Source organism: Thermobia domestica, chromosome 10 (genome assembly GCF_964235325.1).
Source record: "Thermobia domestica chromosome 10, izTheDome1.hap1.1, whole genome shotgun sequence".
Lineage (NCBI taxonomy): Eukaryota > Metazoa > Arthropoda > Insecta > Zygentoma > Lepismatidae > Thermobia > Thermobia domestica.
In genome coordinates this window covers 15004897-15032471 of record NC_137463.1, presented here as the reverse complement: position 1 = coordinate 15032471, position 27575 = coordinate 15004897, and the positions used below count along the sequence as shown (strand labels likewise).

The window sequence follows — 27575 nt, the reverse complement described above, 5'->3', positions numbered from 1 at the left end:
GTTCTTTATTACTATTGATAATAATATTTTTCTTGTAATACTTTGGTCGTTGCGCAACGCTGCAACGCTAACATTAGCCGCCACTGATAAAAACCCAAATAGGTCATGATGATCGTTTAGTTGAGAAAACTGTTCTTCTAGTGAGCTTATGACTTGATCCAAAACATGAAAATAAAAGCTACTTTTGAAATAAACCTTGGAATCCGCAATGCGCTCATCAGGGACCTCAAATTCAAACTGACGTTTGGTTTTCCGTGGTCGTAATTGTAAATAACCGGGAAATAGGGGTTTGATTTTGAGAGTCTCTGCAATTCTTCTTGCATCCATTAATACTCTTCAAATTCTCTATCGGTTTGCATTGCTTCAAAATGACTTTTTGGGAACAGTTCACATTGCCTGGGAAAAGTTCACAAAGAACATGGCCCGCTGTAAACAATACCAACTTCCCTTCCACTCTTTTTTTTTTCTACATACCATGTCTCCATTTGTCGATACAGTTCCCTAGTACTCTGAAACTCTTCTTCCACGGTGGAATGGAAAAATATGATGTAATTGACGCTACTTTACAAGAATATAAACCAAACAAGTCAGTAGAAAACACGTTTTAAATTTACTTTTTGAGGCTCATTTTGGCGTCCTCCTGACTGTGGCGCCCTGGGCAGTTGAACGGGTTGCCCGGCTCTTGGTCCGCCCCTGGTTTTAAGTGCATTTAACACTCGTCTCCCCACTTTGAAACTCTTGCAGGAAAGTGATTCTGGCTAGAGGATAGAATGCTGACGTCCAGAGATAGAGTGAGTCAGTGGGTCGTGGGTCAAATGGGTCAAAATTTGTGAGTGGGACAGTAGGTCATGGTCAAGAGGACGTAACCCACTCTGCTCAGTGCGTTATAGGCAGTATCTTTGAACACTGGTCAATTTGTGTACGGTTTATTTCCAAGGCCTCTATTTTTCTCCTTTTTCATTTGTTTTTATTTACTTGTCTGAGATGAATATACGGTGTAGTGAAAAAAAGATCTTCAAGCACTTTTGGATATAATTGATATTTTTAATTGTAATAATAGCAATAGGACTTGCTATTTGACTTTCGAGACACAGTACAATTTTAGGGTTTTTTTTTTTTTTTTACTTTTTTTTAAACGTTGGCTTACTGTACATTGATTTGAGACTATTTTCCAGTAAAAAGTACCTGGAATCCAACATGGAAATCTGTAAGTTTTACGTCCCACAGTTATGCCGGTTAGGCTAAAGGAGACGGTGATAATGAGAGATGAGTGAAATGGTGGAATGAAGAAAGTGGGAGGAAACGGGAGTACCCCGAGAAAACCCATGAGCACGGTGTTTGTCCACCACAAAGTTCACTTGGCGGGGGCTGGGATCGAACCCGGGACCCCAAGCACCAGAGGTGAGCGCTCTACCACTGAGCCACCGTGCCCCCCCCCCCCCCCAACATGGAAATAAGATGATTAAGTTGAAATTCATCGTAATATTATGGCCCACGACAAACACTTTACCATTTTATATCGTAAATGTCCAATCCACTGGAATTGTAACAGAGCAGTGCTTGAGCGATTGACCGTAGAAATTCAAACTCCGATTACTGATAATTTCATAGTCTTGTTTTATTATAGGTGTGAAGAGGAGGGTGTGAATCGTGGGTCAAAGTGGGTCATGATGGGTGGTAGGTCATTGCGGGTCGTGAATCAGAGTGGGTCACGGTTGTTGTTGGCTCAGTGGGTCAAGTTTTCATTGACCCACACCGTCAATGACGCCTTACGTGGAGGGTTTCCAGTTCTATCGTAGAATGTGTAAGTTTGCGCATGAGAGTTCCATGTTCGTACATTTTCTCGCTCCTCAAATTCTTCCGTCATTCGCTTGCATCTCTTTTATTCCAACCAAGAAAGAATAAGGTTTCAAGTTGTTTTAAATGCTTTTGGTATTGTTTCTGAATCAATTTCTAACTCGATTCTTTGAGACGCCATGTTTACAGAGCTTCTCCTATCCTTAGTATACCAGACAAACAGGCAAAAGGAGCAGACGAGGAATGTGCAGTAGTGTCGTGAAAGGCAAACAGGAACATCGATGTTGGTGTTGATGGCTGGTTATGGATTCCTAACTGCTCGTACCTGCTAACACTTCTCTACACCTTTATCCCTCTTCTATTGAGCTTTTTACACTTCGTCAGTGACGCTGCTCTGAGCTTAAAGGTGTGATCTGATCAATGACGACGCCATCTTTACTTTTTGGGGTAACAAGCGAAAAGGTAGAGACATTCTTGTGGGGGAGGAGCTATATTTCTTGTGTACCAAAAAGGATATTTTATGTTACTTGATATACATTAAAATAAGGGATAAGCAAAACCGGTTTTAGAGAAACAAAAACTGTTTTTTTTTTTTTTTTTTTACAAAACCGAAATTTCTGTTTTCTCCAAAACTTTTTTAAAAAAAACCGAAACTGGTTTCGGTTTTGTCAAACTGTTTTCATAGAAAACCAGTTTGTACCCACCACTAATTAAAATACATCATATCTGGGGAGCGGCGGGGGGTTAGGATTAACCTCTCGGGGTGTCCACTCCTTGCACTACTCGTGGACCCACGACTACGCGTACACTGTTAACATCTCCCTTCCCCTCCTTTGCACATTACATTTATCTCAGATTATAAAAACGAGCTTCTACGTCATACACTGGCCAGCTGAAAATGACTTCTGTAGATGACGAGTCTTTCATTTTGTTTGTGTTCACATTGGCAGAAAAAAAAAAACTATTCTATCGTGCCCCCCCCTTCTCGAGTCTTATTCCACAACAACAGCTTTTAAAATGGCCTCCTGATTACTGACAGTTTATGTGGTATTAGAATGACATATACAAGCTCTGTGGACCCTGAGACTCCGCCATTATGTAACCTTTTATGTATTTAATTAAAAAGAAAGCAAAAGTGGAAACCTACAGCTTTAACAACAGCTGAATTAGTAATCAACTAATAATAATAGTAATAGTAAACACATTATGTCTTTTATTTTCATTGTTCTTTGTTCAATGTCTTCCTCACGACCTTTCACTCCAGAGAGAGTGCATTAACCACGATTAATAGAAACACAGTACAAATACACAATAGAATACCTGAATACAAAGACATTGTGTAATTGCATGTACTGTGTACATCAAATGATCCACTTCTCTCCATTTGTAGTGTGTATGTTCTCATGAGAATGCCTTTTCTTTGTGTTTTAATAACTTATTTTTCTAACTAGACTGGGTAAATAAAGCAATAGAGAGGGTGGCCAGTTCTCTTCCTTTATGATTCAAAACGATGTAAAATTAATAGCATAGGAGATTCATGGGAAGTGGGAAGAAGATTCATGCTCATATTAAAATGATACGCTGTGTGGACAGCGCAGGTTCATCTAATCTACTATATATTAAAACTAGTTGAAATACCTGTTCTTCGCACGGAAAGAATACGCTTATGACATCGTTCTTTGCGAAAACTTTAAACTACCTTTCCCCTTAGAATGGGCATTTCACTCACAGTGAAAATGATTGAAACTCAGTTCAGCCTAAGAGCTATGCTCAAAAATTAATTTAAAATGATTCAGCCGTTTTCCTGTGATGACACAACAGACAATCTCAATACATTTGATCTCAATACATTCAACACCATCTCTGTTTCAAAACATACTTATTATGGATCTCTGAAAAACCTCTTTTTCGACACTTAGAGGTCATGACACATACATACAAATCCATTGAAATCTCTAGCCTTGGTTTGATCCCAGTGAATTTGTGATGCACAATATCGTGCATTTTCCGGGACTCTTGTGTTTTTTTCTCCCTAAATTGTCACTCTAGCAATTACAGTGGGACATCAATAACTGGAAGCTGAAGGGAATGGATAAAAGTTCGAGTTTTTCGAGTACTCAAGGTTCGAGTTACCAAGATGGCTACAACAAACATTCGAGATACTGAGGTTCCGCGTTCCTCATCAAAAGCAACTAATTCAATCTCTGTAACTCAAAGTTTTATTAATTCAATCTCTGTAACTCAAAGTTTTATTAATTCAACCTCTATAACTCAGTTTTATTAATTCAACCTCTATAACTCAAAGTTTTATTCATTCAACATCTATAACTCAGTTTTATTAATTCAACCTCTATAACTCAAAGTTTTATTAATTCAATCTCCATAACTCAAAGTTTTATTCATTCAACATCTATAACTCAGTTTTATTAATTCAACCTCTATAACTCAAAGTTTTATTAATTCAACCTCTATAACTCAAAGTTTTATTCCTTCAACCTCTATAACTCGAAAAGTTGTGAAAGTTCCTTAAATTAAATAAGATGACTAGTAAAAACAAAATAATAGAATAAGTAAAACACAATTACAATACACATTAGCAAGAATAACAATTGCGTAAATGCATAGAGCTATAGCTTCGAGTTATCGAGCCCACATCAAGAGAAATTCGATTTTTTAGAGGTAAGCTTCGACTTGTAAAGGTTTACAGATGCGGAAGTTCGAGTTACCGAGGTTTCTAAATATGATTATGAAATCCTTAAAATTCAACTTACAGAGATTATTACAACATTGAGTGTTATGGAGAGTTCAAGGAAATGTGAAAAAAATTGAGTTATCGAGGTTCAGCTGTATTTCAGTCATTTACTTTTCATGAGTCATCTGTCTCCTTTAGGCTAAAGGACACAAGCATCGGACGGAAAGATTTCATTTTCAGATTCGTTGCAGCGACGCAAGTAAGCTACTTGTCGCCTAGGGTAAGAAATCGCCTTGGCGCTTCCCATGCCGGTAGCCAGCCCAAAAATGTAGGGGGGCCCGGCTGAAGTTAGGGGGCCCGATCCAACCATATTAAATTGATCACCATATTATAGTTTATTTGCAAGCCTATCGTGAAAATTTTAGAAGGGCCAGCGAAATTTAAGGGGGGGGCCTGTCCCCTAGACCCCCCTGGATACGGGCCTAGCACTCCCCGATTTCAGCATCACACAGTAATTCTCCCATTCCATTTTTCCTTCAAGTGGTAAAGCTTGATTGCAAAATTACATAATTTAATTTTTAGTACAAGATAAAACACAAACTAATTAGTATTTGATTGCCAAATAATTTGTGAGTAGCATGCTTGGACATTTTCTTATAATCTTATTTTATCGTAGTCCTTAATATACGAATAATTTTATCGATAGATACCACAGAAGTTTTATTCTACTGTTCCTCTCCGTCCAGTCAGAAGTGTTCAAGGCCAAATTAACATTCAATCTCTTCTGGTTGTTTGGATTTTCTGCTTATTTCGCGTTAGATTACGTAACTGGATTTGTGTCTTGTTTGGTTTCGTAACAATTTGTCGTCGTAACAAAAGAAAGCTGCTTCTTCCTGTTTTTAAAAATATCAGTTAGTGTCGATACTCTTCAGTGTATTATTGGAGACCATTCGCCGCATTTTTCATCTGTGTGACCTTGTTTAGTTTAGCAGAGAGGAAAAGAAAAAAAAAAAAAGCAATTAACATGAAATAGATTACCTTGTTTGTTCGTCATAGTAAACAAGCTCTCACTGAGTAGCGAAAGGCTTGGAATGACTTTGCATGTTTTCGTTGCAGGTTAATTTTGATCTATAGCAATGAAAATACTGCAGCGTAGTCAGTGATGCAACTAAGGGAGAGAAAACAGGTCTTGTGGCCCGGGCGCCGGATTGGGACGGGGGCGTAAAACTAGGCAAATATTTATTTTCACTATAAGGCAAGTAAAGGAGTTTTCGCAAACTAAAGATCATAAAAAATACCTCAGAAACTTAACAGGAGAACAACGACTCACCAACCTTAGGATCACAGTATCCATAGAGCATAAGTTAGCTGCAAAGCTATCTTTAGAGGACATTGGAAAAACCTTTGCAGCCAAGAGCCTACAAAGATAAATTTTAGTTCCAGCTTTTTGTGTTTTCATTTAACTTACATCGATATAAGAGATTTCCAAAATGTCCGAGTTCGAGTATAATACTCAAGACAACAGTTTGGCTGTTTGTCATAGTTAAATATTCTATTCTAAAGCATCAGAATTTTGATTCATTCTACACATATGCACATCCCGATATAGTGTAATTCCAAAAACATTGTGATTTGCAGTTATTATGATAAGAGTAGAAGAGTATGTCAAGCATGCTAATCTCAGATTATGTGGCAATCAAATACTAATTAGTTTGGTGTTTTATTTTGTACTAAAAATTAAATGATGTACTGCAATTTGAAAATCAAGTTTTACCACTTGAAGAAAAAAATGAATAGGAGAATTACTGAGTGATGTAAATATCAGGTGTAGTCGGGTAGCGTTTTGGTTTGGTTGGTCAGGGGGGAGGGGTAAGATGAGTTCTTGCTCCGGGCAACAACTAGCTTAGTTGCGTCGCCGAGTGTAGGTACCAGTGGCGTAGCGGATGGAGAAGGTACACGGATCCAAACCATCCTCTTCTCTATCAATGTTAATTGTTTACAGATTTAAAAATATCGTTCACAAGGTTTAGGGTGGCACAATGGTTCAGTGCTAAAGCGCTTACCTCTGGTACGTGGGGTCCCTGGTTCGATCCCCGACAAAGTAAATTTGTGGTGGACAACATCGTCTCCATGGGTTGTTGTCGGGGTACTACCGTTTCCTCCTTTCTCATTCCACCAATTCTTCCATCATCATTCATTTGCCTTGATGATCGTCTCCATTAGCTTAAAAAGCATAAACGTGGGACGTTAAACTGAAAGATTTCATTTCATCGTTTAGAATGAAAGTGATTTATGCTGTATGATAGGCTTGTTAGCCTAACCATACATTTATTTGCGTAATATGAACAATATCGTAGCCTTTTTGAGAAAAAAAAAAACTAAAGAAAGAATGAAATAGTTGTGCTCGAGGAATAAACTACTCCCGGATTCTTTTTTTAAAGAGAGAGAAGTAAGTTACGCCTTATGATAGGCTTGGTGACACAATATCGATTTAAGAAGTACAGAGAAAATCGTTAGATAGGCTTCCAACAAAATTGCAGTTTTCAAATTTCGTCCTTTAGTAAATAAACTACCTTTATTTTTTTGGGACTTGAAGAAGAATTCGTAAAGAATCTTCCCCTGGAGAATCTTAGAAAAACCCTATGTTTTATATTTGGTTTAAATACGTTGAACAGTATGGCTTGTAGACAAATGTATATACCAGTGGTTCTCAACCGATGTGTCGCGACACACTGGTTTCTCACGCACTCCTAAGGTTTTAAATTCTTAATTTTAGAATTTAAAATGAAGAAATTAATAATAATTACTAGTTGAAATCGAGATGGACTGTATCAGTCAACACCTCCAGTAGTCGCAGTAGGGTCATTCAATTCTAAATCATCACAAAAAAAAAAAAAACTTACCATCTCAGATTGTGATGAAATTTGGTGAAAAGCAAGAGCTTGTGGGGTAAATAACATTTGCCAAGTTGTAGACTCCAGAGACAAGTAGTTGTCGGATACATGCTAAATGAAAATAAATCATAACTTCGTTCCTAATTTAGATAGAAACATCATCTTAGGCTTGATGTAAAGCTAAAGGAATGCCCTTTTAACAAAAATAGGTGCAGACCATTTCTGCTATTTTTGGGGGTCAAGGTCACACACTGTGAGCTTTGGCCTCAAATATCTGAAAAAATGCATTCTTGATTTTCGTCAAAACAACACATGTAGTGTAGGGTTATGGCGTCCACCTGTTGTGTAAATTTCATATTGGGATGGCTACGGAAACAGGAATTACAAAGTAATGAACCCAACATGACGTAATAGTCTAGTGAAGCCCTTCCCGCTGGTCTAGTGACTAGCACATCCACCTTTGGTGAACTGGGTCCGGGCTTCGATTCTCGGTACGAGAGCCTTTGATATTTTAACGGTCCTGGGTATCTATGTGTTCGTGTCCCTATCAACTTTATTAAAAGGTTAAAGAAACCTTGTATACGAGGAAACTCGGGTGCTCAAGAAACTGAAGTATGATCGGTTGATCATTTTTTTTTAAGTGGTTAGAGCGTTGTATTTGTGTCTGGGTTGTCCCGGGTTCCCCAATTCCCGGTCGGTGCTTCCCCAATTTTCGGCGTCCACCCAGTGTTGTGAGGCAAACTAGGGAGTAACTTGCATAAAAGACATGATGACCACTAGGTCTAGGAAGTTTCCGATACGCCACCACCTGTTTGTCGTTAGGCTGGACGTAGTTTCAGCAGTCGCCAACAGATGGCGTGGAGCGGCTCAGGCCTACAAATCGGACCGCTACGCCAAGTGGTTAGCTTTGTAATAATAATAATAATAATAATAATAATAATAATAATAATAATAATAATAATAATAATAATAATAATAATAATAATAATAATAATTATTATTATTATTATTATTATTATTATTATTTTCAATGTCGATGCTTGCTTCATAATAAAATATTATATAACAGTGGTTCCCAGTTATTTCAGGGTTGAAGACTCCTGTTTAATTTTTAAGGCAAGATACGAACCACATAGTTTTAAAATTTGAAATGAAATCTTTCAGTTTTACGTCCCACGATTATGCCGGTTAAGCTAAAGGAGACAGTGATGATGATAAATGAATGAGATGGTGGAATGAAGAAAGTCGGAGGAAACGGGAGAACCTCAAGAAAACCCACGCACACGGTGTCTTTTCCACCACAAAGCTTACTTGGCGCGAGCTGGGATCGAACCAAGGATCCATCAGTAGCGTCATTTCAGATTTGGCTTGGGGGGGGGGGCAAGACCCCTTGATATATGTAAAATTTCGCGTTTTTCACTGACTTACTACTATTGTGTTGATAAAATCTATATAAATCTCATACTCAGGGGGGCAAATGCCCCTCCCTGCCCCCCTAAACGACGCCCTTGGATCACATGCACCAAGAGGTGAACGCTCTACCACTGAGCCATCGCGGTCCCTTTTAAAATTTGGCATTTTCGTTGTTGTTGTAGTAGTTGTTGAGGCAGAGGTAGCAATATTAACTACAATTAAATTAGAATTGTATTTATGTTATACAATCAGAAGTGAAAATGAACAGTTTAACACCCCACAATTATTTATTTTTAGGGTAAAGGAGAAGAATGATTTAAAGCAAGTGAGTGATGATGGAAGATTGATGGAATGAGAATGTGGGAGGAAACGGGAAATATCTTCCTCCCACCTTTTCATTCCACCAATTCTTTCATCATCATTCACTTACTTTAATCACCGTCTCCCTTAGCCTATAGGGCGTAATCTTGGGACGTTAAACTAAAGGATTTAATTCATTTTATCTTTAAGAAAATTACTTTTAATTTTCGGCTACATATCATTGATCACACTAGGAACTGTCTCTTGCACGTGTCATAATGACAAATGTTAATGAGAGTACGCTTCAGTAGGAGTTTCACATTAATCGGAAGGTGGTTATCGTACAGAATTATTTTTAGAAAAGAAAACTGATATATCTCGAAAACTACGCATTGGGATTTAACTTATCATTGTGCTCAGCTCCATAAAATCTGTCGATTGGTGTACGAGGTGTGTTCGGAAATAAACCTAGCTTCTGCAATAGCGCGCTAACCGGCAAAGAGAGCACTCTGCAGCACACCTAGCGGCACGTTTAGAAAACAAATTGCTATTTACGGCGTTATCACTATGACCGTTAGTTGGCGAGCTACGGCCGCGGAAGTGAACACGTGCAGAAGCTGTTTGTTGGATAAATGATACAGAGACGATGAAACAGCTTGGAGAACAACTTGTGTGCGTGAAATTTGCTACAAACTTGTCAGAACATTTACAGAAGAGATATTTCACTTGCTACTCAATTCATTCAGTCTCTCCTCGTCCAAATAAAAAGCACACATGAGTCCGTCAGACATCAAGATGATGTTTTTTCATTATACAGTTTTAGTTGGGAAGGCAATGTCCATCATGAGTTTGTATCACGTGGTCAGGTGGTAAACAAACGGTAGTACCAGGACATTTTAGCAGTTGATGGGTGTTGTGCACAGGAAGACGTCTGAATTCTTGGAAAACCAGACTTGGATGGTGCACCTACTCATAGAGACCTGCACGGGCCGAATTTTTCGACCCGAGCCCAATCCAGCCCGAACGTACCTAGGCCCGGCCCAGCCCGGGCCCGAAAAATTTTGGAGATTTTCGGCCCGAGCCCGGCCCGGCCCGATAAGTTTTTTTTAAATTCTTGGCCCAAGCCCGGCCCGATAAATTTTAAAAGTTTTTGGCCCGACCCCGGCGCGATAATTTTTTTAAGAAATTAGCTCGAGCCCAATCTTTCTCAAAATTTAGTATTAAATTTGACCTAACCCTCAAACATTTTCTAAACTCTGGTTCACAACCTGAAGCTTGCCTCCCGAATGGTACCATTGCCTCCTAGAACTTTGCCTGTCATCGAGAGAACAAAAACTCCATTCCCTGTAACAAAAATCTAACTTAATTGATTTTTAGCATAAAGTGAAGATGGCAATATTGTTTAGCGACAGGCAAAACATTCCCACCCCTTCTTGTTATATTTTGAGTTCAGTGAAGGTCAAGGTCAGAGCTTAATTTACCGCATAATGCCTGCAATCCTCTATAGTGAAAGTGGAGCCGCTGCAACACAAACTGTAAATAGCTATTGCATTCGTTGTAACATTTTTCAACGTTTGGCTTTATTACAATTATCATTTAACTAAAGTCTATAATTATTAAAGAATTGCAATTGATCGGCCCCAACCCAGCCCGACCTGAAGAGAAATCAGTGTCGGCTAACCCAAGCCCGGCCCGGTTCAAAGAAATAACAGTGTCGGCCCGCCCAAGCCCGGCCCGGCCCAAAGAAATAGCAGAGTAGGCCCGCCCAAGCCCACCCCGCGGGCCGGGTCGGGCTTCGGGCCGGGCCCGGCCCGTGCAGGTCTCTACCTACTCATCCGCAATTATCTGGCAAAACATCAGGTTTCCGTTCTGTCCTATTCACTCTATTTTCTGTACCTAGCACCAGCAGACTTTTTCGTAAACTTAAAATAACTTTGAAAGGACGTCGTTTCCGATCATAGAGGAGATTCAGGATAATGTGACAAGAGACTTTTGCACCATCCCAGAAAGTGTGTTCCAGTAGACTTTTCAAAAATGGCAGAAACGTTGGAACCAAGAATGTTATAAAATATAGGATCTGCCGATACGTATCTTCATCCTGTTAAATCAATGAAGCAAAAAAAAAAAAAAAAAAAATCTGTCAGAGCATCGAGTCTGATTGGCTACTCTCGTTTCCGCCATGAATGTTGGCTCAAAACATTGCGATTTTATTGGGTGGAGCGGGCAGAGTGGAAGTGGCGAAGCTGTGACGTATCATGATTTTGTTGTATAGGCAGATCCTCTATTTTATAACATCCTTGTTGGGAACGGTGTATTGCCATTAGAGTGGACTACTTTTAGCGGGACAGTGTTTAAAATGTTGTACAATGAGTAATAAAGATGTTATACCAAAAGTTTGGTTTGTTTTTTTGAACATATCTCGTACATGTCTCTTTGGACGATTTTCTTTTTCGCTATATCCTAATAATATTATGAAATTTGTTTTTAAATGTGGGAAAGTGATATTATAGTACAGACATTACAAGTTTCGCTCTTTATATTCAGGTGCTGTATTTTGAAATAACTTATATAAAAGACTTTCTCCCTTGTCAATTAAAAGACTGAACTTTACACTAGTTAACCATATTCTGTTCTAGTTTCAGATACTTGTAAGAGTTTAAAAACTAATATTTCTTGTCTAACCTGAATCACTGTTGTTATATCATCATAATAAGAGTTAACAAAAACTTATTTTTGGATGTTTTGTTTTAGGTCGACCTAGGAACCGACCAGTGGCAGAATGGAAATATCTCGGAGGCATTAGAGAAAGCAGGCTGGAAGGCAGGAAGCATTGTGGCTCTTATCCAGTGGATAGAGGATTTAGAAAGGTTATTGTTTTTTTCTCTAGATTTAGTTTATTAAAAAAAATATTTATTGTTTAGATGTTTCTTGTACCGTGCAGGATAGGAAATCATGGAGATCCCGGTGTTAAATATTTTGAGAAGAAATGTCACCGCGTATACTTTTGTGGAGGAAGAAGAAAATTAGAATAAAAGTTACTTCTATACTAGCATGCATAGTATGGTAACAAAGGTTTGACAGTTATTGAGGAGTCATTGGTCTACTTTTGGTCTAGTCTCCACCCATACAGAATTTTGTTGTTACTGATGAAAAATCCCATATTTGATGTCAATTGCAACGAAAATTATCTTTATTCCTTTTCGATTAGGATTTAGGATTTGGATTTCTGTGCTTTCGGCATCTATGGCCATGTTAGCCCGTCATGTATGAGGGATGAGTCCCTCGGCCATCATACTATCCGGGAAAAGGAAAGGATTGGGGAAGGAAGAAAGCTGTCTGGGACCTATAAGTTAGGTACCACCCCGGTATTTGCCTGGTGTAAATAAAAAAAAAAAAAAAAACAGGAAAACCTCATTCAGGATGACTGGCCTGTAAAAGCTTTTTACACTTTTTCGACCGAGTGCCCCCACCGGTTACTCCTTTTCGAGAAATTAATATTAAAAAAATGCACAAAAATTGTGATTTTTCCTACGAGTCGGCATCACTGACGTGACATACGGTACCTCACACAAGGCAACAGCCAGAAGTCACATACAACGAAGAACCTGGATTTTTCATCATTCAGTTTGTGCACAGTTTAACATGTTTTGTGAGCAAATGCATTGTCATTCAAAAGCAGTACCCTTGAGATTCCTGTTTCTGGAAGTCTTATTTTCATTTTTTTTTTTTTTTTTTTAATAAATAATCTAACATAAAACTAGCATAACATCCCATGCATGGTCCACCTTTCTGGAATGCAATAAACTACCAGTGATCCTTCGTAGTTGAAGAAATAAGTGTGATTGGTGTATTTTTAGAATAGGATTTCTAGTATTACTTGATTGTAAAATTTTAAGAAGCAATGGCACGACAGCTACTTTTAAGTAATGTATGTTTAGTAATCATAACATACGGTGTAACTGAACCCCTGTTTTTAATAATGTTCTCTACCGTTGATTTTGATACCCTAAATTGTACAGATATTGAGTGTTGACTCACACCTTTATCTATCAAATCTAACACTTCCTTTTTCATCTTTACGCACAATTCATTCAACTTTTAACGTTTCGAATCCGTTATGAATTCATGAACTCAACACGTCCCTTCCACTGAACACATACACACCGAAATCGGAAATCGCTCTTTTACTGTCTGCAGAGTAAGAAACTTTTTTCATCAAAACTGATTAAACAGTGACAAATATTTTATGGTGGTTCATTCTAGACCAGCGTTTCCCAACCTTTTTCAACTTGCGGCACACTACGGGTCTAACTTGAATTCTCGCGGCACACTCATAGATTATTATTATTATTATTATTATTATTATTATTATTATTATTATTATTATTATTATTATTATTATTATTATTATTATTTGTAAATAGAAAATACCGTCGTATTTTTTTCTGTGATTACTGACCACCTTCTCACAGAGAATAAAGCTCGATCACTGGTTTTCCTCCATCGTAAATCTTATGCATATTTTTCATTCAAATCCAAAAGTAGAATAGGCCTACACTTTCTTTTTCGAAGAATGTATCCAACCTTTCACTAAGGAAGATCACTAAATAACGAGCAAACAAACAAATCTCTCATACTTTTAAAACAGAATGGCGGTAATTTGTATGTGTGTTTGCTTTGTGGAAAGGATAGAATGAGATTTTCAAATTTCAAGTTACGAAATAACCTGTAACAATAAAGAAGCAATAATGGTCATAACAATGATAATAAATACTTTTACAACATTAAAAATGTACAGATAAGTAACACAGAGTGAAACTTATAATTTATTAACATGGTCATATACGTCACAATTTTTAAGCATTAATAAAAATCTGTTTTCGAAATACAATCTATGTAGTAGTAATGTATGTACAATAATATATTATAATTACAGTATTTTTTCCGTTTATAGAGGTTCATAGTAATGTGAAATTCAAATACACATATTTCCTGTCTTGCAATTTGGTTCCTATATCATTAATAATTTTGTTTTCATTTCCTCGCAGCACACCAGCGGCCCATTCGCGGCACACCGGTTGGGAAACGCTGTTCTAGACGTATTTCTTTTATTCCTTTTGGGACATACGTATATTCTACTTTTGTAATTCTTGTATAGTATCGTCTACCCCTTGAGCTACATATGTTTCCCTCGGAGAAAAAGATGTTATCAGGAGGGAATTGATAAACTCCGCTACCTTTCGACAAGCCGTCAGGTAGAGACCTGCACGGGCTGAAATTTTTGGCCCGAGCCCAATCCAGCCCGAATGTGCCTAGGCCCGGCCCAGCCCGGGCCCGACAAATTTTAAAAGTTTCATTTTGTAACATTTTTCACGGGCACACTTCTTCAACGTTTGTCTTTATTCTAATTATCGTTTAACGAAAGTCAATAATTATTGCAATTAATCGGCCCCAGCCCAGCCCGACCTGAAGAGAAATCAGTGTCGGCCCGCCCAAGCCCGGCCCGGTCCAAAGAAATAATAGAGTCGGCCCGCCCAAGCCCGGCCCGCGGGCCGGGCCGGGTTTCGGGCCTCGGGCCAAGTCCGGCCCGTGCAGGTCTCTACCGTCAGGTGCCAATAGTTGACAGTTGAGACGGTTAGCTTTAACCTAGAGAATTTTCCGGAATTACTAAAGCTTCCCACTGATGAAAGGGCCCGATACAGCTAATGGTTTTACCAAAACAGACATGGTAAACAAATAAGTACAGTCATTTCGTGAATTCCTGTACGTGTTTTTTTCTTATTCACATCTTTCTTCACCACCCCGTTATCAGGGTAATGTTCTGGCCTTTGACCTCCAAGAACAAATCATGGGAATCCATGCTTGTTTTTTTTTTTTTTTGTCTCCATTCATAAATACAGAACACCTGCCTCTCATGTGGGAATATGAAATAGTTAAGAAAAATAATAAAACGGTATTTTGCGTGGCCAAAATACGCAGGTAAGATCATTATCATAGGGTAAACATTGCTTCAATGCGGCCAACTTCCAAGATAGACAGGTGGCCAACTTAACAGAGCAATAAGTAACAAATGTCTTATGGGGAAACGCAGGTTCAAGACGAACTAGGCCAAGGTAAGCAGGTGGCCAACTTAGAGAAGTGGCCAAGTTGACGGTTTTTACTGTATTTTAAAAAGCTAGTTCCTAATTCCTGACGTTGTATGTTTGGTAACCAAGAAAACCTGACCAGGAGATTTGATTTACATTAATTATAATTTCTGATTTTCAGACACCACATGCCACCGACTGTGCTGAGGGCTCTTGAGCATAAGCAAACATTAAGTGTTCATTCAAGACATCTTCAAGGACTGTCATTGGCTGAGTTGTGGGAGCTGATGCAATGGAGTGATTTAGTTGTATTCGATTACCTGACCAGTAATTACGACCGAGTAGCCAGTATGCAGGATGCGGCAGATAAAGAAGAGAAACCCAATATAATGAAAGATACCATTCATAATCTTGTAAGTGTTACCTTGGGTGTAGTGTTGATTAAATAAACAAATCTTTTTCAGAGTTAAACCTTTACTGCTCTTGTGAAAATTAGACGCTATATCTATACTATGGGCTACTCTGGCATCTTAAAATTGAGGGAAACAATAAGACCACATATTGCTTGTAGCTGTACCTTAAATTGTTCAAAAACTCTGAGACAATTGGGGTAGGCCAGTGGCGTACGCAGAATTTCATCAAGGACGATTTAAGCATTAATCTCATACTTTTCCACGACACATCAGATTTTTGTATATACGCAGCAAAAAATGAGGTGTCAAAACAACACAAAATGACTACCACTTTAGGGTGTTACTTGTGTGTTAATTTAACATCAAAGACATCGCCATCCGAGCATATCAGAAGTACTAGTAATTGTCAATGAGAATTTGAATTGGATTTTAGTGCTTGCAATGAGCAAAGCTTTACGCAGTATATCTGACATTTATGCAAAGTAACAAATAACGTAATATGTTTTGGTGTAATCGGTCACGAATATAGTTTTGTAAGCGTATTAATTGTGTGACAATAGTTACACGAGTACCAGTTCTACCATCTGTTGTTCTTATATCCTAACACATAAGAAAAACAGATAAGATCAACACATTGTCAGAACCGCTACTCATACCAAATATATTGCATAAAGGTTTATTTATAGCAAACAATAAAATTCAATGAAAATTCTAATTGACAGTTAGTTGTTAATTCTGATATGCTCGGAAGGCGGTTTCTTTGGTGTTAAATTAACACAAGTAACACTCTAAAGTGCTAGTCATTTTGTGTTGTTTTAACACTTCATTTTTTGCTGTGTACATCCAGTGGTGACGCTACAGGAGGACGAGGAGGGGGGACCGCCACCCCAATATTTTTTTCGTCCCTTCTTCAACCCATTTTTCTATATACAGCTGGTGAATAATAATAATAATAATAATAATAATAATAATAATAATAATAATAATAATAATAATAATAATAATATGCACAACCGATAATAATAATATGTACAACCGATAATAATAATGATAATCAAAGCAAAACAAGTATGGTTGCCTCTCCTCCCAAAACTTTTCTTGCCTCCCCTCTTGTCCCCTACTATTACGAGCCTAGCGCCGCTACTGTGTACATCTTAATATAGTTAATGCTTATTTTTCCTTAATATTTTGCCGAAGCGGGTTAAAACCACAAATTTCTCTTGCGTACGCCACTGGGGAAGGAGTATTTGATTAAATGCACTCTTTTAAATCTCTAGTAATACAATTCATTATAATTGCCATCGTGAATTCGTCACTGGGAACAAATTTAAAAGTTTGCACGCTCTATGGCACTCAGCTAATTTCTTCGCCTTTACATAAGAATTACCGCTTTATTACCACCCGTGAATTATGGTGCTTCTTTTCTGCCCTTTTCACCACATTTTCCACTGTCCCTATGAACATACTTTAACAAAACAATGGCCTAATCCTCTGATTAACCCTTCTGTTGTCTTTTTTCTGCTCAAACCATTCTTTGTTATTCTTACAGAAACTGATAAAATAATGTTCATGAGATACAATATTGTATCGAACACCTCTTCCAATTGCATTATCATTTTATGATTTTTAATTCTTTATCTTGATTGTTGGGTCATATGAAAGTTTCTTCTGAGATTTTGATATTCATATACCGTCCCTAAATTCTTCAGTACCTCCACCAAAACGACTTGGTTCACGCAGTTGAGGAAAACGCTTTTGATGAACGGTGTTTAAATTGACAAACACTATGTACATTTCCAGTTTCCTTTAAAAAATACTTCACCTAATACTCGATATAAGTGTCTCCGATCCTCCTCCTCTTGGAGACACTGTTCTCATTTAAGTTGTTGAAAATAACATCGTTTCCCTGGATTTTCGTGGGGTTTCCCGTTTCCTCCCATATTCTCACTTAAGTTTGACACATTTATTCATTTTCGTTAATCATCAGTCTTTTACACTGAGAAAAATCCGTTATCCGTACAGCGGTATATTATACAGATATACAGAATTCATATGTTTTCTACGGAAATCTGTGCGGATCATATGTTATTCATATGCTACATACGTACTGCCTTTTTTTCAGCTTAGATGTTACCTCAAGCCGCTACAGTGTCTGACATCCAACAGTCTTCCGTATATCACATACGGCAGCTATATGTTACATACGTTCATCTGTATGTGAGATCCTGACCCCCTATATACGTTCTTTCGTTCGTACGGAAAGTACATTTATTAGGAACACTTATACGGGAAGTGTGTATATAATATACTTTTCAGTTACACGTTTGCTGTACGTTAAGTCCAAAAACTACAGGATTTACACACGTGACTCACGTTTTTACGTACACCACATATATTATTTTTCTCAGTGTAACCTGCAGGATATGATATATAACAATAAAAATTTTATTTCATTTTTCAACTTCTTTATTTGTTAATCGATGATCTCATCTTCAAGATTTAAGATTTTTTTTTGGTTCTTGCGTGCAATGTGAAGTTAACAGTTCTATATTCCACATATACTTTTTAGTCTGAATTATCTTCTGTTGGAACTTTAACTGTCTCTAAGAAATCTTACGGCAAGGCTCTTTCTTCGTGTATTCAAGTACAAATTCAGAATGTTTCTTTCTCCCTTCTTATAAATAAACTTAAATACCATAAGACCGGGTTACTTTTCACAAGATTTAAACAATTTTAAAGAAAATCGCATGTAACTTACAAACGCAATGGTTTAGAATACTGTATTTTAAACATATAATAGCTAGATATATATATATATAAGGAAAACATTAGTGCAAATCAGTGTGCGAATAAGATAATTATATTGGGGGGGGGGGGATAAAACTAGGCCAACAGGACAAAGTCAGAAGATGCAATAATTCAAAATGAGACAATAAAGCCATATTACGGTATCCATATTACCTTCCTCTGGTGATTCTGCAACTTCATTTTGCTAACTGCTTTCACAAAATCTTTCTTCAGTATCCCAAATTCTTGGCATTCTTACTTTCTTCCGCCAATATCTAAAATATTCTGTTGATTCTTGCGTTGTAAATGCATCCTTTCTGTCTGCTTAGAACTTCATTTCGTTCTAGAAAAATCTTCCCATACTCAGTTTCTATGTCGACATGTTTGTTTTTCTTCCTTGCCGCCGTTCTCTTGGATTTCCATTTAATTTTCTTTCCTATACACTATTAACTATAAAATGATAATCATGGCTGTTTGCTGTATAGTTGTGAAACATTGTCACTTATGTTTATTACAAAATTATTTATTTTGTACTGTTTAAATTACAAAATAAATACAACTATTATTTTTTTTAAAAAAAGTAACTACTATTGGAACAAGGAACCAAGACAACATGATAAGTTATCAATTACAGTTAATTTTTCTAGTCGCTGCCTTAACGTATATTTTTTGGTAATTCATATGCTGGCCACACTAAGTTCTATGCATGGCAACACTGAAAATTCTTATGATTTGTATTGTCTGTTGTAGAATAACTTATCTATTATTGTGGTAAGGTTCATTTCATTTTCTCATTTCACTTACGAAAAACGAAAAAAAAAAAAAAAAAGTTAGCTTTTGTATCATTTTTAGTAGTGTGCCCTATTAAGCTATCGTCTTTTGTATGAATGGCCAATATCGATTTCCTACAAAATAACGCAAATTATTGTTTCACTCTTTCTCTGTAAAATTATTATTTTACCATTGATACCTTAAAGTATTTTTTGAAATATAAATCATTGTGTGTTGGTTATTTAAAACTAATTTGTACAAATTATTTTTCAGGTAAAAGCGAGGTCGACTAATAGCATCTGGCTGATCGACAATGAAGGTGGAATGGTGGACGGTTATGCTTTACTGTACTCAGCGTCAGAAAATTCAGCAAATCCTGGGAAACGATTTATCAAATTCCACGAGGACATGCTTCGGACTTTTTGTATTTTCCGAGAAAGCACAGTGAACGGAGTAGCTTTTCTTCACAATGCAACAGAACCCCATACAGTGCTTCTGGAATTCATATCGAAATATGAGCCTCTGTTTAAGAAATTACCAGATATATTAAACAATAAAGAATTTGTAGATCATTTTGCTGAGCGAGTGGATCAGGTGTGGGTGTGGATAAATGAGTGTGATAGAATGGCTGAAATGTCAATGTATGGTTCTTCCAAACGCTAAGATTATTTATTGAATCGTTAGTGCGGAAGTATTAAGGAAAAAAAAAAAAGATGCTATTCCATTTTATGGATGAATAAGTCCGTGAAATCTGCGGAACAAGTGTGTTACTTTGATTTCACATCCGGATCTTACCTCTCACATGTATAAAAGGTGGAAGTCCGTTGACGTGCCTGCTTTCTGCGGATACACCCCTGCGCTACTGCAATCCCCTCCTTCCTGCTCTCCTGCCTTAATCGGTTAGATAGAATTCGCACTTTTTGGTGGCCACCTAGCACAAGTTGGTTCGTGTTTTTAGCACTCTCGTTGGAGTTTTATGGAGTATATCCACATGCTGGATTTATATTTAACCCTACTAAAGTCGATCTGCACCCTTTGATGGAACTCCTCCGTAAGAAACACTTTCTAATAGTGCATTTCCTGTTAAGAGAAAATATTTCAGGAAGTGGGCAACCATAGAATGGAATAGCATGAAATAAATATAAGGTTCTTACACGATTTCTAGATTACATATAAGATATAGAAAAAATTTAAAAAATTAATTATAATGGTATAAGAAGTTATTTGTCTCTTTGATCCATGAAAGGATCTGGACGTCCTGATGGATGGTCAGTTAAGAATTCACTATTCTTAACTTTCTTGACGCACAATATTTTTTTTATTTTATTTTTATCTCATGGGGTAGTTCAGAACATAGGAAATGACACGATCTGATGCCACACACGTTGAGATTTTGACCCTAGGTAAAATCGAAAGAGATTTCCTAGGATTTATCCTATAGTGTATATCAGATCTTACTGGTCTATGTGTGACATAGAAGCGGGCTTTTACAGTCTGAGGAATAGTAGTGAGAAATACTGGAGCAAAAGAGGGAGGAAATAAGGCAGGAAAATGGAATACACATACGTTAGTAGTGCACGAGTACTATGAGTGCAAAACCATCGGCTACGCTGTTGATGATGTTATTTCAATATCGCCACTGTATTTTACTAACTTTTGGCTTTGTATCTACTCCTTCTCCTTTCAGTCTTCGTTTACGGAGAAGGAGAGCACAAAAAACATGACCTGACAGAACATTCAATTGGAAATGGTTGTTTTCCACCTAAAATTTGGAATAAAATTTCTGCCTCGGGTGACATTTGGAAAGAATCAATCGTTGGGGACAAATTTCTGGGGCATGAATTTGTTTCTCTTTTCATATATCAAAATCATTCCAATCCCTTCGTGGGCTATTTTTACTTAGGAGTCCATTCCTCAAAATTTAACCCTTGTTTCCTCTTTACCTTGGGTGAATTTATTATAACTCTTCAAGTCTGTTACAAACCCATACTTTTTCTTTAACAATTTAAGGTTGAAAATACTATATTAAAATCAAATGAAATTAAGGGAGAATTTTTAATACATCTAACGAAAAATTTTATCATTGCGCTAGCTTATCCGATCCGGTAACTGGATTTTTTCTTATCTTTTGAGGATTGCCAATGGAGAAGCAAGAACTTCCATAGTTTATGTTATAATTCACACTCACATAATTGTATCTATACACTTTAGAAAAAAAACATAAAAAAACTTATATTTTGAATTATATACATATCTAAGAATGCATGAAAAGTGTAGTCATGATTATTTTTTTGTATGAATGATATCTTTATAATTGAAGCGCTTGGAGGATAAAGGTGTTATGTAACAATTGAATAAGACAGGAAACTTGACTTTCACAACTTTGTCCCTTAACATATCCCCTTTATCCTTTCTAAATACCTGCACCCAGACGAGGACTCACTAAATAAGGTGTTACGTGACATAATTAACATATAACACATGCATGAACCGCTAGAATGCAACGTTTCAAAAAATGTAACGTAACACCTTTATCCTGCAAGTGCTTCAATTCTCCATGTATTTCATCATTCCAGCTTTTTAATTACGGCTTTTCATGCTTCATGTAGTGTATACTCACAAGAGAAAATAACTCCTCTTCTGGTTTACTGACATCAGCTAGGTAAATGGGTTAGAAAGTGCCAAGACACCCAGATAAGGTATTCATTGTTGAAAAGAAGTGGGGGAAATTTTTCTTCCCCCTTAGATCTGTTTAACCCTTTACGGTTCACTATCTTTTCTGTCTGTTTCCGGCACTGCTTGCAAAATAATATATCCACAGACTACCTTCCGCGTAAAATTTACCAGAGTTGTCACCAGGAGGCAATAGCTTCTGTGGACCGCGGAAAGCATGTACACAAATAACCACAAGGAACAATACCTAAAAATAATAGTCTTCAAACGCAATAGGCAAGATCAAAACAAGTGTAACCATATGGTAACAAAAACTCGTTAAGGGTTAAATATAATGTATAGTATTAGGTATGGTATATTGTATCATAATCATATATAGTATAAAGACAGTTGGTGCTGACATCTCTTGATATACAACATAGTTGCGAAGTCCCAAGTATCTCTTAAACATTGCATTTCTTGTTGATGCTATTAAGATGCATTCCTTTTCCGAGGAACCATGAATCACCTGTAGAAGTTTAAGACTTTTACAAATTCAAATCTCGTGGACTTGTAAGGGACAATAATCGCTTACAGGTAAAAAATGAAATATTATAAGCTTAAATTAAATCTTTTTCTGCTCTGACTTTTATTTTGAAAAGAATAATTAAGAACATCGCATCGGTTTATAAAATACAGCTAAATAAGCTCTATTCATGTAAGAAGAAAGTATTGTAAAAAATACAATTTAAGTTATTCAGAATACTGTTTTCAGTTCCGTTCGGTTCCTTCCAAATTATGAAATGTAGAAGAAAATATCGAAGTATTTAAAATATACAGTGTTTCAAAACAACACCCACAACGTTTGGGAGGTGATTCCTGACATCAAAATAACACAAAAAGTATAGACCAACCTGGGTGCACAAATGCTTATCTTTTCGGGGAAATCTTTTAGGGAACAATAAGAGGGAAATTAGTGAAACAATTATAATTTTTCAAAATTTCTTTCTTGTTGTACACCAAAAGTAAACCTGTGCGGAATCTAATATACTAACCGTTAATCTACACCGCTAACTTATTCAGGTATAGTGCACACTTCTAATCTGAATCTATAATTGTGTTTGTAAAGGTTTTGAGAATGTAAAAACTATGCGAGACGTGAACTTTATTTAATGTAATATCAAAACTATATGTGCTTCCATTGAGAATTGAACACAGAATCAGAAGCATATGTGCTATTAGCTAAGCTAGACTGGTCGAGAGCTCAACTTTGAGGCCTGTCGTACTAAAATTATTACGCAGGCGTTTTTGTTTAACTATTTGTTTTTAATTAATAGCAACTTGTCTTGCGGGTACAAACTGCATTCTCATACTTTTGAATCCGTCTAAATAATTATTATTCTAAGTTCCAGACAATAAAAACTGGAGTACAAATTCATGAAATTCTGTAAAAGCCATCCAAAAAAGAAAGATATTCTGCCAATGAGGTGAGTGAAGTATTCAGCAACAATTGTATAGACTAGATTTTTTAAATGAATTTTAGGGACGATTCTTTCTCTAACTCATGCGAATAAAAATAAAGAAAAGCTACAATTGAGAAAACAAAGCACTTTAATTTTTGTGTGTGTTTTATGCTAAGTCACTGTTATTGACAATTGCACTCATAAAATATGAAAATATCAGTCACAAGTAAAATGTATATTAAGCTTTATTAATGATTACTGACACCAGGGCCGTTCATAAGGGAGAGAAATTCTAACATCGTGATTTTTTTTCAAATTTGAAATTCTCGACAGCAACAAAATAATCATTAATTTTGTAGATACTAAGTTAGTATGGGCTTATCAACTTTCTAAACATCCTTTGGTGAGAGGAATAAAGTTTAAGTCAATTGATAATACAACAATTTAGCGACTTTTGAATTGTTACTTATACCCTGGCCGGTGAACGATGATTTCTGACAGCTTTGCACAAGGCCACGGCGAGCGAGCAGCTCAACCAATCTTAGGCTCAGAACCTCTCGCGTCTCCATGGTAACCACCGCACATTGCCAAACTTTCACTCACCCTCAACGAGGAAGAAGACGATTCTCCCCTTGCGCGAGAAGCACATGGCAACACCGCACTCCTCAGTCGTCCTCGCGAGCTGAGCTGTCACAAATCATCGTTCGCCGGCCAGGGTATAATTATTTCCATAAAAACGGAGTTGGCAACAGTGCTGAAGACTGTTGAGGACATTCATCGAAGTCGTGAAATCTATGGACGGCCCTGCTGACATTCCAAACACCAAAACAAAGCCGCTTTGGCTTAACTTCCAAGGCAGATTTTCATGCAAGCATCCGTTGAGTCTTTTGCTTGCGATGTGGCTGAATAGCTAATTGAGAAAGTTGTTTAAGTACGGTTCTAAGTGTAACACAACTTTCTGTTGGCTACACATAGAAATCGCAAGAACGAACGCTTGCATGAAAATTCGCCCTAATATTATTTTATTGTACGCTGTTGAAATATCATATGTTAAAACTATATATGAAGGTCTTAGAGCATGAGGAGAATAATCATAAAATAATAAATAAATAAAACTAATTTAAAATATTTACGTTTGTTGAGCATCAAGAATTACCGCTTTTCTTGTAAATTATACAGACTGCAGGACAACCGAGAAACTAAATTAAATATCGCTGAGTTTTTACACTAATTCCGTCATAAAATGCTTTGCCACATACATCCCTTGAGCTCTAAGACATTATTATGTGTGTCTTCTTAAGAAAAATGAAGTACAAATAAATGACAAGTGTGAATTTAAGTCCTGAATTTTGTATGTTATTCGTTCACTATAGTTTCATTATTTTGTATGTCAGACATTTTCATATTTTTAACTTGTGTAAAACGTTAAGTCATATCAAAGAAGTTGTAAAGTGATTTTTGTAAAACAATAAAGATACAAACTTTTATTTGTAAATATATTTTATTTATTTTCATCAACTTCGGCGCGGTGGCTGTGGTAGAGCGTTCACCTCCGGTTCTTGGGGTCTCTGGTTCGATCCCAGCTTGCGCCATGTGGACTTTGTGGTGAACAAACATCGTGTTCATGGGTTTTCTCGGGGTTCTCCCGTTTCCTCCCACTTTCTTTTCATTTCATTCATTTCTCATCAACGTCTCCTTTAGCCTAACCGGCATAACTGTAAGACGTAAAACTAAAGATTTTATTTTCATCAACTCTGTTCAGTGGCGGATTTAGAAAGAAAAAAAAAAAAAAAAACAGGAGGCAGCCAGAACCTACACTATGATAGGTATACAATGAGTTTACTATCAACTTTTAAAAATATATAATAGGTTACATTGTTTTTGTCACTCAAAAAACTTGGGGTCTAGATCCCCCCGGCCGCGGGCTAGATTCGCCACTGACTGTTACTTAATGGGAAAATATTGCAGCGTCTTCTCTTATTGGTCTCATTAGAATAGTGTGTAACTTAACTTCCAGTTTACGTCAACAGAAAATGAATTACCAGTTTCCGAAATGTTCACGTATGACAAAATGAACTGCAAAAACAATTTAGAGAAACTTTTGAATAAACTCTTACAAGAATTTGATAAAAAATTGTCATCATTCGATATACATACAGTAGTCTTCCTGTTAACCGACCACCACGGGACCAGACCCTGATTGGATAACGAAAACGTCGTTTAAAACGAAAATCACTATTTTATAGCCCTTAAATTGTGTAATATCACTATAATGCTTAAAAAGGCCTCCCGAATTATACTTCAATAAATTTAAGATACCAAAATCAAGTTTCGACCACAAGCTGCTCCAGTGACACTCAATTGAACAAAACGCTGTATATTGAATAAAGTACAGTAGACTACCACACAAATTACACACTTATTTACAATGTATCTGTATTGACGGGAGAAAAACTGAACAAAAAAATACGATTGACCTTACAACACTGAATGAACTACTGTACTGTAATTTATTTTGAAAATGAAACGAAATGAAATCTTTTGTTTTACGTGTCACGTTTATGCTGACTAGGCTAAAGGAGACGGTGATGGAATGCATAAACTGGGAGAACCCTGAGAAATACCGAGCACACGGTGTTTATTCACAAGGTCCACTTGGGGTGAAATTGGGATTGAACCAGGGTCCCCACGTGAATGCTCTACCACTGAGCCATCGCGGTCTCCCTGTACTGTATTTTATAAACACATCTATTAAACGAAGGAAAACGTTTGGGCTTAGAAAGATAAAAATCTTTAAAAACTGTGATATTTGTGGAGTTATATTTTAAAGCACCGACGTAACTCATACCGAAAATTTCTTATTTCTTGGAAAAACGGGGGAGGGGCTAAGTGATATTTAAAAATACGATATTACTTATGGGAGAACCCAGTAAATTGTAGTAATTTTATCCTACATAATATTCGTGTTTCAGAATTATGTGATGCCTATACAACAAGTATTAGAAGAATGAGATTTCCCAACAGTTACAACTTACTTAAAACTAGTTGTATGATTTCTGGCTGTTGAACATATACTAAGATTAGAGAAATTATCGCGGAGAACCACACGAACAACTTAAAACACATTGACGAGTTATAGAGTAATTTTTATTTAAACAAATGAATAATAAAATGGGATTAAATCTGGCATGGCAATATCATCGAGAAAGTGGAACAAGAAGGGTCCACAGAAATTTACTTTTCTAAAAGCGACAGATGACATTAATACATTTAGGTTTTCTATTTAGTTTTAGTTCCTTTCACCTCTTTATTTCTTCACAAATCTGAGCATTAACCTTGATTAGCTCGAAACATAGCACATAGTTGTCTACATATAAATATGAAGGCTGTTCAACAATTATTGTTCCTGATATAAATAGAAATTGAAATGGATGAAGTCATTTAGGACAGAAATGCACTTCATCCTCTTACGTTCTAGGGTTGTTACACTTTGTAAAAAAGATGGTTAGAAAGGAAACTATTGTTCCACAGCATGTGTAACAGCCGTATCATTTTCAAACTTCTTCCCGCGAATATGCTATTTCAACTTCTGGATGAAATGGAAGTCGCTTGGAGAGAAATTTGGGAACTAGGAACGATGTACAAGTAGTTGAAACCCTACAACCTCAATTGCTACAATTGTGCCGACTTCTGTGGCATAAGGATTGCCCTGACGCAAGAGAACTCGTCCGCGTAACATATGGGGGTTGTTCAACAAGTTCTTAGAAAAAGATTTTTATTTTTTTTCTTTAATTTTCCAACACAATCTCCTTTTAGCTTGACACATATTCCCCAGCGTTTCTCCAACACTTTAAAGCCATCCGAAAAGTAAAATTTCGAAAGGTCCTCAAAATAGGCATCCGCTTGGGCGATGACCACCTTGTTCGACGTTTCTGGAGTGTTGTAGTGTATCCATGTCTCTCGCAGAAACTCGTCGGTACACACTTTTTATTTTTTTTTTTTCGATATTACGACTGTCATCTTTCGGATTTTCTAAGGACTTATCGAACGACCCTCGTATCTCTCTTTTTCCTTGATATCGCTAGCCGAAATTTCCAAATTAAATGTGCGTAAAAGTGTACCTGTAACAGTGTGTTTAAGCTAATCAATGAAGAGAATTCCCTTGGTATCCGAAAACACAGTGGCCATTATTTTGCCAGCGGATTGGTTGGGCTTTGAATTTTCGGAGAGAGGGAGAATCTTGCTGTCACCACTGCATGCTCTGCTGTTTACCTTCAGATTCAAAATGGTGTATCCATGTCTCATCA

General features: G+C 36.9%; 1 protein-coding gene across 3 annotated transcripts in view; it reads left to right on the top strand.

The window, feature by feature from the left end:
• Positions 1 to 23520, top strand: part of LOC145662302 (four-jointed box protein 1-like) — a 115513-nt gene extending 91993 nt beyond the window's left edge. For 2 of the 3 annotated variants that reach the window (XR_014127023.1, XR_014127024.1), the window contains exons 3-6: positions 11848 to 11963; positions 15364 to 15595; positions 19427 to 21903; positions 22150 to 23520. Coding sequence is in view for 1 of the 3 variants with exons in the window: in XM_081727738.1 (XP_081583864.1) it covers positions 11848 to 11963; positions 15364 to 15595; positions 19427 to 19816 (738 nt within the window). In the remaining 2 variants the exon portion in view is untranslated. Of the gene's footprint in view, positions 1 to 11847; positions 11964 to 15363; positions 15596 to 19426 lie in introns of all 3 variants that reach the window. The other variant, XM_081727738.1, reaches the window with a different exon arrangement.
• Positions 23521 to 27575: the final 4055 nt, after the last annotated feature.